The 13,829-nt window shown below is 39.5% G+C and overlaps 1 protein-coding gene across 1 annotated transcript; it reads left to right on the forward strand.

Moving 5' to 3' along the window:
* Positions 1-1,550: 1,550 nt before the first annotated feature.
* On the forward strand, positions 1,551-13,287 carry LOC129768501 (membrane-bound alkaline phosphatase-like). The gene is made up of 2 exons (XM_055770197.1): positions 1,551-2,234; positions 11,977-13,287. Exons 1-2 carry the CDS (start codon positions 1,803-1,805, stop codon positions 13,180-13,182), a joined length of 1,638 nt encoding a protein of 545 aa, XP_055626172.1. The 5' UTR covers positions 1,551-1,802; the 3' UTR covers positions 13,183-13,287.
* Positions 13,288-13,829: the final 542 nt, after the last annotated feature.

Genomic DNA, 13,829 nt, shown 5'->3' on the forward strand with positions numbered 1-13,829 from the left:
TGAGAATTTTTCCATTTGGTTCTATAGCTATGAAACACTGGAATTTTTGTTTTTTTAATGTTTCGTGCCTGAACACAACAATAAAGTTCAAATGGCCAGTCTTTTAAATGAAGATAGTTGTTATATCATATCTTTAATCCAACCGATTTCTTACATATCTCTGGAAACTCAGAAAAAATGAGTGGTTCTATAGTTGTGAAACGCAGTGTATAGAAGACAAGGAAAATTGGAAGAAAAAAGATTTTGCGTCTAATGATTCAAAGCTAATAAGATGGTTACTAAAAGCAGAAGCTCTCTCGAGGTCTAACGAAGAAAATTTTGGAAAACGCACAGAAGGAAGTTTTCGCAAGATTCGGAAGTTTTCGGAAGATTCGCGATTGCTTGGAGTTTTTGAGCGCAAGCTGCTGCGTTCCATGAATCACGAGATTCGTGAGTTTATGCAATATATCTGGGTGAATCCTGGACTATTATTAGGAATCTTAACTGTTTAAAAGGTGAGGGCGTGGTGATGAGTACTAAGTTCAGTATATGGCCAGGCCCTTCAATATCCGCACAAGATGGAAAAAATCTCGCAATATAAGTGAATTTAATTGATGCAACAAGTTTGTACCATGCAGTTACCAGTAGTGCAAATAAAATTCGGGTTCAATTATCTTGGACGCACGACCTTGTACTTATCATAAACAAGTAGCTGCCGTGAAATCATCCTGTATTGTTCATATGAACCGGTTGATTCCGAACGATTCCATAAAAGGGAAGTGATATTCTGAATTTTACCGCATGTCTTATTGAAATTAAATTGAATGATACAGAAAATTTACTGTTGAATTGAAACTCCAAATCATCTATTACCGTGTGATGATATTTTGTTGTAAATAGAAATAACAATTCTATCACGAGGATTTTTAAAAATAGAAACATCTTAATTAAGTCTCAGATTTGCAGTTTAATTTCCCCAGAATCCTAAAAATATCATTAGAATACTTTATTTGCATTTAATCTGTGCAAACATTGATACTGACATCATACCAATAACTAAGCCTATGTCTTCAAACATTTTGACTTTCTTCTTTTACATCAGTCGATCTGATACATTCATATGGTCACGACTTTCCACCGTGTCGCTGAAAATTTGACGGAACGCGGATAATCGTGAACCAAAGAATAAACTGAATTATTCAAATGGCTCCAATGCCCTCTCCATCTTTACGTAATAGTTACGTAAATTCAAGGAGTCTCCGTTTGACTTCGACTTCGTTCGACGTTCGTCTCCAAACAGGATCCCTCCCGTGCAAGCATATAATTACAAGAATCCACAGATTAATGAGTCAAGCACGTGCTCGCGGTGCATATTTGGCGCAATTGTATGCGATGGTGAGCGTCTGTGTCACGTCTGTCTCACCTGTGCATTCCTTATTACACGCCATGCAAGTGGCAGTGACAACCCCCACAGTGTCAATTCGTTTTTGTTTCGGTCCATAATGGAACGATAATGCTTTATTTTTGTTCTCTCCGTTTCGCACAAACGATCGCAACGGGTAGAACATTTCGTGCAGACAACGGATCCCAAGCCTATATAAAAGAAGTTTCGTCAACGATCAACGTCGATCAGTTTTGGCTAGCACCAACCACCGCAAGGTACGATCAACTTCTCCCTCTCCCAAGAAGTACCGATAATACACACGCACTCGTGTCGCCACTCAATTAGGCAATAGTAATGAGCCACTAGAAGAGCCCCAGTACCATACAAACCGAGCAAGTGTCTTTCAAATAGATTCCAGCTACCGTTGTGATAACACACAATGTACCTTCGAGCGGTCGGTGTCAGTTTCTTTCTGTCGCTAGTGTTGTGTGAATCATTCGGACTTCGTGATGAAAAGCAATCCCCAAAGGAAGCAATGGGTGCAAGAGATGAGCATGGTCCAGAAACGGTTCACCCACCGCCCGACAATTCGCCGAACGAAGAATTGATGCGGTACAAGCGTCTTATTTCCGCATCGGACTACGAACAAACCGCCCAATTTTGGACGGTTGGCGCCCAGCTGAAGTTGAAGGAGCAGTTGTTGAAGCGAACGAATCGGAATGTGGCTAAAAATGTAATATTTTTCCTGGGCGATGGGATGTCCATCCCGACGCTGACCGCAAGCCGTATCTACCTGGGTCAGATGCAGGGACACTCGGGTGAAGAAACGCAGCTATCGTTTGAAGAGTTTCCTGATGTTGGTCTGGTCAAGGTGAGTAGATAATGATTGCCAAAGAGATAGTGTCTCTGTGTAGTGGTCGATATTTCGGTAGCCGTTGACAATGATATAGAGGTTATTGATTTCACGGCGCATAAGTAATTGCTGCTGTATATAATATAGCGGCAAGGATTTGAAAACAATCGGCCGTGTCATTTAGAAACACAGCTGTGCGCGGCGGTTAGTAATTCAACGCACCGTAGTGAATGTAATGGTATTAATACGAAGCTAATCGGTGTGTCTTACAGCGGAATGTATTCGAAATAATTAGTCTAAAGTAAATCTACTATTACTTCGTGCAATGAGACCACGTGATCATATTCTTGGTAGAAAAACAGTAAAAGTGAAATGCGCAATGTGCCGCATAATTGTCGAGTGATGTGCATAAAGGGTTGATTTGTTGTATCCTTTCACTGGTTTCAACGGTGCGGTGCATAACTGAACGTAACGTGTAATTACAAAGCGCAGAAAACAAAACTAGTCTATCAATGCTAACTAGCATTACGTGGACTATTACCGAATCATATCGATAGATTTTTTTTAAATAATTAGAATGATTAATGTTCTGGTAATTACGTTTTTTTCCAAATCGTTTATTTGTAAGGCTCGATCGCAGAAACCGCTAATTCAATGTTTGTTTACATTATTTCATCTTAAATCTACGGTTAGAAGAATTCGACCGATTACTCACGGTTTACTTGAGGTTAGGGGGGGCAATAATGCAATGCTATTGTCACGTATTCTTTCGGCTCTAAAAAAAGAAAAAAGAAGCTACAGTTCGCACACTGCAAATCCCGCAATCGAGTCCATCGTTGATGATAAACCCTCTTATGCTGACATAACCCTCGGATGAGTCGTATCCAAGAGGAAAAAAAGGGAAAATCTGAGGATTCAATTTTGAACAGTGATAAACGAAAGCATTGTTCGAGAACGTCACAACGGTAACTCAGGATGGAATCAGCTCTGCTGTTAACTTTGAGGAAGGCAGTGTGTTGCACTCAGAAAAACGTCGAAATAACGTATAGCAATCTAACAGTAACTCTATCAGCACCTCACTAAAGCAACCACCACCACCACAACCAGATAACCATCGCAGTTCATACCCTTCGCAGCGCAAATCTATCAAAATTGTGAAAATCGAACAAACCGTTCTGATTAAACCAGGGATTCTCAAACAACAAAAAAATTGACCAAGAGATCCCTTTTCCAGAATGAAATGATACCATCGACCCCTATAACCAAATTACTCCAAAAATTTTTTTCTTTAGCTTATTTATGTTAGGTGTACCGGTAAGTTTCTTCGGTTTTACAACAGATGGCGTAACTTGATTATTATTCCAGTGAATTAAACTTCCAGACATTCGTTGGAAAGCTACTATCATTGCGCGTCTTTTTCTGTATATGTCAAAAAGTTGAAGCGTAATATGTATATGAATATGTCGAATTTCGTACCAACGAGAGTGTTTTTGTGGGGAGTGTTACTTCGTTACTTCAATATAAAGAAAAAAGCTGCGGAAAGTCATCGCATTTTGGTGGAAGTTTATGGTGACCATGCTCCAACTGAGCAAATGTGTCAGACGTGGTTTGCACGGTTTAAAAGTGATAATTTTGACTTGGAAGACGAAGAACGTACCGGACTGCCAAAAAAGTTTGAATATGAAGAATTTGAGGCTTTACTCGATGAAGATCCGTCACAAACGCAACAAGAACTTGCAGATACACTTGGAGTAGCTCAGCAAACCATATACGATCGTTTAAAAACAATGGGAATGATCCAAAAGACAGGACATTGGGTGCCGTATGAATTGAAGCCAAAAGACGTCGAATGCCGTTTTTTCACGTGCGAACAACAGCTCCAAAGGGATAAAAGAAAGATTTGTTTTGCATCGAATCGTTACTGGCGATGAAAAATGGGTCCATTACGACAATCCTAAACGTCGGGAAACGTATGAAAACTTCAGCCGCTAGGAATATTCACGGCCAGAAGGTTATACTGTCTATATGGTGGGACCATGCTAAAACCGTGGGAGCTGCTAAAACCGAATGAAACCATTACGGAGAACCTCTACCGACGACAATTGATGCGTTTGAGCCGTACACTGAAGGAAAAACGGCCACAATACGAGCAAAGACATGATAAAGTTATTTTGCAACACGACAATACTCGGCCGCATGTCGCGAAACCGGTCAAAACATACTCGGAAACGCTGAAATAGGAGGTCCTACCCCACCCGCCGTATTCTCCAGACATTGTTCCGTCCGTTTACTACCTTTTTCGATCGATGCAACATGATCTGGTTGAGCAGCACTTCTCCACTTTTGATGAAGTCAGAAATTGGATCGATTCATGGTTAGCCGACAAACCGGTCGATTATTTCCGCAAAGGAATCCGTGAATTGCCAGAAAGCTGGGAAAAAGTTGTGACTAGCGATGGGCAATACTTTGAATATTAAATTTGTAACCATTTTTGCAGAATAAAGCATTCATTTAAAAAAAAACGAAGAAAAAAATGATGCCGGAGAAGATACTGATTCTTAACACTAAACCTACCGATGTTTCATGTATACCTATTCCTACCACAGCGATCAAGTGACCCTTTATAAATAGTTTGTGAACAATGACTCGATTTATTAAGTTTTGTTGAAAAACGTGGCATACCATATCTCTCCTGTATATTTCGACATTTTGGGATAACAATTGTCAGCAAAATATTGAAATTACAATTTTTGACACGCAAAATATCACTGCAGCTTGGAATGGTTACTGTTAGCTCGCTTGGATAGTCAGCAATAAAATTAATTCTGATCATTCACTATTCATTCACAAATACAACAAAATATATAAAGCAATAGCAAAAAATGTGTCATGCAATGGTTTTGTATCACAACCACACATAAAAATCTTTCTGATAACGGGTCAAATGACCCGTTGCGGTAGTTAGGGCAGATTAGAGATATTTCTCAGTAAAAAAAATAGCAAGAGAGGAGTAAACACTGAAAAATACATTCCATGTATGTTTTAGGAAAAGGAGTGTAGGAAAATGATGTTGTGACAATGTAATTTGCAAGAAATTTTTGACTAAAAGTTGAAAAAGGGTCATTTGACCCCTCGTGGTAGGTTAAACAGAACAAATTATATCTCACGGATCAAAAGCTACGTGTGCAAATTGTTTCCGAATCATCAGAATTGTTTACCAACATATCAGGTGTCCCGCAGGGGAGCAGGTCAGAATGAGATGTCTAGTCTTGTATATGGGTGTGTGTGCGGGACAGTATAACTGTTGTAGTCGGGGATGATCAGGTTGAGCCATATTTGGTTTTCATCGGGGCTAAACAATTTTATATAAATTTTAACAGTGTATAAATTCCATCTTGGATGTTCTCACGTGACGAGTGAACCATTCGGCTGAATATCCTACAAATTCCGATTCATCATTTTGGAAGTTTGCGGGCTTTCCCCTGTTGGGTGTGAACCACTGCGTCCATTATTTTGAACTATTGTGGTATACCCCTTTTTTATACTTCGCTTCAAGCTTATCTACTACTTATTGATGAAGGAGTAGACTGAAAGCTATAGCGTGATAGGCGCCAATCAGGAATAATTTGTTTGATAAAATTTATAATCCTGATCTGCGACGCTGACCAAATTTCCTTGGGCTCCAGAATAGCTTTATCAAGGTGTTGAAGTCTGCGTCTAGTTAGAGCTCCGCAGTTACAGAGCAAATGTTCCGAGGTTTCGCTTTCGGCATTACAAAAGCGACATATGTTTATCACAAGATGATATATGTCGGGCAGTGTCCTGTTACTAGACTAGTGAATGTGCTTAAGTCTTTCTTATTAAGGCTTAGCAGCTGTTGAGTAATTTTAATACTCGACGTAATAAATTTTTTCGCCTGTTTGAGTTTTGCAGCCATCCAATTGGCTGTCACTTCCCGGTCTTCCCATTTTTTCAGCTCGCTTTTCAACACACATTCGGAGAGTCCACAGAATGGTTCTGGACCAGTGAATGGTGAGTTTGAGCCGTTCTTGGCAAGTTCATCTGCTCGCTCGTTGCCCTCTATACCGCAATGGCCAGGAAACCAGTACAATTGTACCGAACTTATCTGACTTAATTGCCGTAAAAGGGAATTCCATTCCCAAACAATTTTTGAAGAGCACTTGAAGGCATTTAGAGCTTTAAGTGCCGCTTGACTGTCAGAAAATATGCAGATGTTAGCATGTCTATACTTTCTTTTGAGGCAGACATTTAGACATTCTATTATTGCAGCTATTTCTGCCTGAAAAACTGTCGGCCAGTTTCCCATAGCCACAGAGTTTTTTGTTCTGGGACCATACACTCCAGCACCTGTTCTGATTCCCATGTTTGACCCATCAGTGTAGAACATGATTGAACCATTACGAACGTTTGGGCCACCTTCATCCCATACTGAGCGAGAATGTTCGATCACTCTGTATGGAATGTCATAATTGGTCCTAGGTTCCATCCAATCATTGTTCATCTCTGAGGCTGGTCCAATGGGTAAAAGATTCAAGATGCTCAAGTTATATGATGATGATGATGGTCCCGCCTCCTTCCCCTACAGAGGTTTGAGCAAGACGAGTTATCTAAAAGATAATTTATTTATTTTTCTCAACATTGAAATCAGTTTAGCAAACATGAAAAACGAACTGATTTTATTTACAGATATAAGTTAAAAAAAATTGCAATGTCCAAATAAGCCAATACTCAGTCATGTCCGCCACAGAGCCGATACGGTCCCGACAAGGCCCTTGCAGCCAAGTGGTCCACCAGAGCACAAGTCCAACCGCCAGCCTTGTTTTGGATTGACTATGAATACCCTCATTCAGAGAAATCGAGAAAATTTCCTTTACGAAAAATTCCTAGACCGGCTTTCAAAATTAATATCCTTTATATCTGTGTCACGCGCGCGACGCTCAAACTTTTGTAGACTACTTTTATTTTAACTAAACAACTATAAGAACGACAAAATAAAAATAAAAATAGTCCATCATCACCAAGATCATGACAGACATAATAGAGATCAATACAAATTAAAAAAAAAGATAATTTAAAAAAAATTAAATAATCTACATAATATAATCCGTTCAAAAAAAAAACTTCGTCAGATTCATTGAAAATATTGAAAACAAACTGCAAAAAAATTGTCCACATTAAATTATCCGTTCGTATAAAACTTCGTCAATAAAGATCTTCGTCGTAAAAATAAAGAAAAACTCGTTCAACTGTTAAGAAAACACAGCTTTTACATGTGAAATACAGTGCCTCTTAAATTCTGTAAGTGTTGTTGAGCATTTAATATGTCTTGGCATCGAGTTGAAAACATTTATTCCTTTGAAGTACAACGAATTTTGTGAAGCACATGACAAGAAATTAGTTGTTCTTATTTCATTCGCGTTTCTAGTGTTATAACTATGGAAGTCACTTTCTCCTTCAACTCGATCACACAAATATCGAGGCAGCAAACCGTTAATTACTTTAAAAATGAACACCATAGTTAAATAAACAATTCTTTGCTTCACGGATAACCATTGCAGAGCGTCCAACATTAAAGATGAGGAAGTGAATCTGTTACATTTTAGTATCAACCGCATTATTTTGTTTTGCAAGCGCTATAATCTCGATATTTGTGTGTCATTGGCTAAAAATAAAATGGAAGAGCAAAAGTCTAAATGAGGAGAGATGATTGATTTGTATAACTGTATTTTGCTGCAATTAGTTACATCGTTTTTCAATCGGCATAAGATTCCATACTTCTTGGCAATTTTCTTGATGACATTGTCAATGTGAGTGTTGAACTTGAGTTTGTCATCAATAATCACGCCAAGATATTCAATGTCCCGAACTCGATCAATAGTCTCATTATCAATAACGATGGAGACGTTTTCATTTAAACGATTTCGCGAGATTACCATATATTTAGTTTTACTTATGTTCAATTTCAATTGCTTATACTTCAACCATCTACTTAAAGAATGTAAATCTCCATTCAAATGTAAAACGACCTGATCTAAATCATTAGCTGCAATGAATAACATAGTATCATCTGCAAAAAGATTGATATCACAAAATCGTAAAACTCTTCGCATGTCATTGATATACATAATAAATAAAATGGGCCCTAATACACTTCCCTGAGGTACTCCAAGATTATTCCCTAGGGGATTCGAAATTGTACCATTAAAAATAGTCCGTTGAGTTATGTCATTTAAATAGCTTTCGAACCATTTATATGCAGTACTCGTAAATCCAAAGCGCTTAATCGTGTTCAACAACAAGTGCCTAGAAATTGTTTCGAAAGCGCGTTTTAGATCCAAAAAAACAGCAATGATATTCTCTTTGCACTCTAGTTTCTCTTTCCATTTTGCTAATACCAAGTTCAATGCGGTTTCACAGGAATGACCTTCCCGATATCCCGATTGTTCTGGTATTAGCAAAGCATTGCAATTTAAATATTCCAGCAGCTGGCCTTTAACGACTACTTCTAATATTTTCTCTAGCGTGTGCAACATATTGATGGGACGAAACTCTTCGGCTTTAATCGTTCCAGCAACCTTTTGAATTGGAACTATTAAAGATTCCTTCCACACCTTAGGCACATGCCCAGTTAGCAAAGATTTATTAATAAGGTCCAGCAAGATGTGATCGATGACATGAAAGCAATCTTGAATAACTCTAGCATTGACATTATCCACTCCAGCCGTTTTTCCTAAAGAAAAGCAAATAGTTCTAAGTTCATTTAATGTAATTGGGTGAAAACTTTCAAATCTACAACTACTGTTCACCAGCTGTTTTATTTCATCAGGTTCATCAACCAATTCAATGGACTGATTGATCAATGAAACACTATTGACAAAATAATCGTTAAACTTAGATGCTATAGCCTGTTCAGACTGTTCAAGTGTGCCATTAAAAGTTATGGACCGCGGTTTGCTATTACTAGGTTTTAATAAAGATTTCAAAATTTTCCATAACTCCTTGCTGTTGCTTTGATGCAGATCAATCTTCCTCTGAATATATTCACAACGAGTTTTCTTAATCGATTGTGAATATATATTGCGCGCGTTTGTGTACATATTCCAATGATTTCCATCATTTGTTCTACAAAATTTCTTGTACCATCTGTCTCTCTCACGTTTAAGGCGTAAAAGATCCAAATTGTACCAGCTGTTCGAGTTTTTCATAGTTTTTCATCAAGTGACCAGTTTAGTCCCCGTCTAGTATTTTTTTCCATCTTTTATGCTTTAGAGCGCTTTTTTAGCCTCTAACTGAACATTGTCTCAAAGGTACCAGGTGAAGGATAGCCTCCAATGCCTTTGAGGGTGTACTTCGCATTGCTCCAGTAATTGCAACGCATAGTAGTCGCCAACGACTCCAAAGTTTGTTTAGCTTTTTTGTAGCTACAGTCTCCTTAGTCTTTGGCCACCATACAAGTGAGGCATAGGTTATCCTAGGCCGCACAATGGCAGTGTAAACCCACATAACAATTTTTGGTTTGAGGCCCCATGTTATTCCTATCATTTTAGAGCATGCCCATAGAGCTGAGTTGGACTTGCTGATTATTGAATCTAAGTGTGCGTTCCAGTTTAATTTAGCATCTAAGATTACACCTAGATATTTAACTGAAGCGCCGCTTTTTATTTCCTCTCCCCCAAGATGCAGAGACTGCAGATGCCGTTTTTTTCTTTTTGGTGAACGGAATAATTGTTGTTTTTGAGGGATTTATGCTCAGACCTTCTGTGATACACCAAGATTATGTAAAGTTTAGGGCCATCTGCATTCTGCTCGATATCACGCGGGCTCAATATATTCTGCTTTAACGGGATATCAATCGATCGCTAGGTTGTTCCACAGATCATTCAACGATTTTACTGTAACTCAAAAAGTTTCGCTTCCAGTTCCGGGTTGCTTGTTTTAAGTTTATCATTCAAGTGAAATTCGTAATTATCATGAGTTGTACCCTTTCCCGTACAACACCGAGTCTCACTCGTGGTGTACTTGCATAACATAGGGCGCTAGAGTAGTGAAACCACTTGATGTGTGACATATTAAATAATACGGGAAGGGGTTAAACCAGCACACTCCCGGAATGAGGAGCCATACGACGTTCAACTCGGTGGAAAGCACTGCGTTCTGGAGCATGTGTAACAACGAATATTGCATTAAGATTAAATTGATTAAAATTATCAATCGCCATATCTATGACCTTTTTAAAACGAGAGGTGCACAAATAATTTATTGACGATCAGTATCCATAAATGCAACGCAATATCATTCCATCGAAAATTGAACCCAATCATCCACAATTACAACATTTCTAACCAGCCTCTTGAGCCACTTTACAGTGCTCTGGTGTGCTCCATTCTGGAAGCAAATGCGATCGTGTGGTGCCTGTGTCAGTTAACCTGGATAAACAGATTTGAATCAGCACAAAAGGAGTTTATTAGGTACACACTCCGTAGTCTTACATGGCGAGAGCCTTTAAATCTCCCGCCGTATGAAGAGCGATACAGGCTCCTCAGGCTTGACACGTTGGAAAGCAGGAGATAGTGGCCAAGTGAAGTTTATCGCAAAAATACTCTTGGGTGATATTGACGCAGCGGAAATACTGACACAACAGAATATATCGTACCAGTAAGAACATCTCGACAGCGTGATTTATTGTTACTCGATTTAATCGGAACCTATTAAATGGATGACACCCAACAAAGGAAGACTGAAGAATCACCAGCATCAACAGTCTTACTGTATGAATTTCATTATTTATGACCACCTTTTTGATTGTTTGACCTTATTAGATGTTTATTTTATGTTGTTTTCTGTATGATGTGCGCAATTATCGGTTATGTCTAGAGAAAAGATATCAGGCTTTTCCTCATCTCAACATCAATGTAAAAATATCATTATTGCAACAAACCACCGAGAAATAAAATAAATAAATAAACAAAAATATTGAACATGTTGAGTATGAGGAAGAATCGAGGAGTAGCGTTTTTATTTCTCTCTTTTCGGCGTGGTAATTTCGTTATAAGCAATTGATACAATACACAGACAGCATTTCAGCGGTAACAGAACCGGAATAGACCATCATCAGACCACCTCAAACAGGTTTCAGAATTTCCCGGGAGAAATACTGAACGAAAAGCGCTGAGAACAAGTTCTTCGGAAATGACATCTAAGCGATCCCCAACCGTTTCCACATACCATTTAGTTGGAGTTGTCATGAGTACAATTCACATGCTTACAACACGAGGTATTTATTCAAATTCTCAGCAATAAATTTCTCACCAAAATGCTAACCGCATTTTGGAAGACACATGAGAAGCAAACTATTAGGACATACATTGAAGGTAGAATAAAAGGTGTCCAAACCGGTCATGTTGGTTCTAGAAAATTATTATATTTCTTTTATAGAATAATCTACCAAAATCCCTGACAAGCAACAAAGTCACGTCAAATGTACTTGAAATGGAACTCAATTTCCTCCATGACGAATTCTATGCCTCTTCCATTCTACCCGATGCAGTCTTTAAATCAAATAAATGCAATGATTACAGCCTTACTCTTTGCGTTCCCTTTTGAAGCTTAATATAATCCATTCAGTCACTAATCAAATACGCGCTTCACACGTGCTGAGCGGCGATAATTATTATTTCCAATCATTAACGATTTTCCTTTTCTTCTTCTACTTCCTTTCCGATCGATCGCGGCTCCACAGACGTACTGCGTGGACAAGCAGGTGGCAGATTCGGCCTGTTCGGCAACCGCGTACCTGTGCGGGGTTAAGGCCAACTATGCCACGCTTGGTGTCACCGCCGCGGTCAGCTACAACGACTGCGCCGGAAGCAGTGATCCGAAGAATCACGTCCAATCGATTATGAGCTGGGCTCAGACCGCAGGCAAGGCCACCGGCATTGTGACAACCACCCGAGTGACGCACGCAAGTCCGGCCGGCACGTACGCACACGTTGCGAACCGTGAGTGGGAGTGCGATGCGGATATCGCCTCCAGGAATGGAGATCCTAGCCGGTGTCAGGATATTGCTTCGCAGCTGGTGAGAAACAGTCCGGGGAAGAATTTGAAAGTGATTTTAGGTGGCGGCAGACGCAAGTTCACTCCAACCCAGGAAAAGGATCCCTCTGGTAAATATGGCCAAAGACAGGACGGTGTTAATCTTATATCGGAGTGGTATCACAGTAAACCAATTGGTTCGGCGAGTTATGTAACCAACAAACAAGAGCTGATGGGAGTAAATTTCAATCAAACTGAATATCTTATGGGGCTTTTCCAATCGGATCATCTAAAATATCACATGGACAGTGATAATCAGGAGGATCCATCGCTAAGCGAGCTGACCTTTGCTGCTATTAAGACGCTTGAAAAACATCCAACTGGTTATGTGCTGTTCGTTGAGGGGGGTAAAATCGATTTGGCTCACCATGAAACCAAGGCACGAAAATCTCTGGATGAAACTGTGCAGCTTTCCGAAGCGGTGCTACTGGCCACTCAATACACCAGTCCCGATGATACACTGATCGTCGTCACGGCTGATCACGCTCACACAATGTCGCTGGCAGGTTACTCCAAAAGAGGACATGATGTGCTCGGAGTAAGTAACTCAATGGGAAGCGAGGAGAGAAGTGCATATACGACGCTTTCGTATGCCAATGGACCGGGAGGGCCGTTTCCGGACGTGAAAGGAAAGTTGCCTGCGATCACACAGAAAATGATCGAAAATAAAGAATTTCAATATCCGAAACTTGTTCCTTTAAAGTACGAAACCCACGGTGGGGACGATGTCGCTCTGTTCGCATACGGACCGTGGTCACATCTGTTCAGCGGGATGTACGAGCAGAACGTCATACCACACTTGATTGGGTATGCGGCGTGTATAGGGAATGGATTGAAGGCGTGCAATAGTTAATTTGTGTTTTTTTTTAACTTGTGTGATATTGTGCCTGTTTACTAGTTTTAATGTGTTGCAATAAAATATTGATGAATATCCGATAATGATTACAGAAAATGACAAGGTGGGTAAATTATCTCTCGCTCAACTCTTTTATTGAAATATCTTTTCCAACATACAACTATTCTGTCTGTTTGATAGGTCCAATTTGTCAGGGTATGTATACCTACTCTTTGTACCGACATTTTTAGGGCTCAATCAAAAACTGTTAGGACCTAATTTTCTTCGCAGTCTCCAACGACGCTATATCTGGAGATCGACGAAACCAACATACCTTCGAAGTATTATAGGTCATGCACTGGTGTGTAGCACAACATGATCATTGGCTTTAAATTCGCACATAATTCAAAGATCGACGAATGTATTTAATAATTATTCATGTTTCTCTGGTAAGACTGGATAGCCTTCACAACAACGCCGGCACAGCATTTAAGACAATAGCGGACGCGTTCAAACGACTTAAATATAGATCATAACTTATAGGACTTAGGTGCTATTCATCTAAAACCGGCAATCCGGCCGGATACCAGATACATTAACGTCTCGATTATATCACGCTCAAAAAAAAATTTGTGTGATATAAGTTAAATGATTTTGGTTTGTCC

This window comes from Toxorhynchites rutilus, chromosome 2 (assembly GCF_029784135.1).
Source record: "Toxorhynchites rutilus septentrionalis strain SRP chromosome 2, ASM2978413v1, whole genome shotgun sequence".
NCBI lineage: Eukaryota > Metazoa > Arthropoda > Insecta > Diptera > Culicidae > Toxorhynchites > Toxorhynchites rutilus.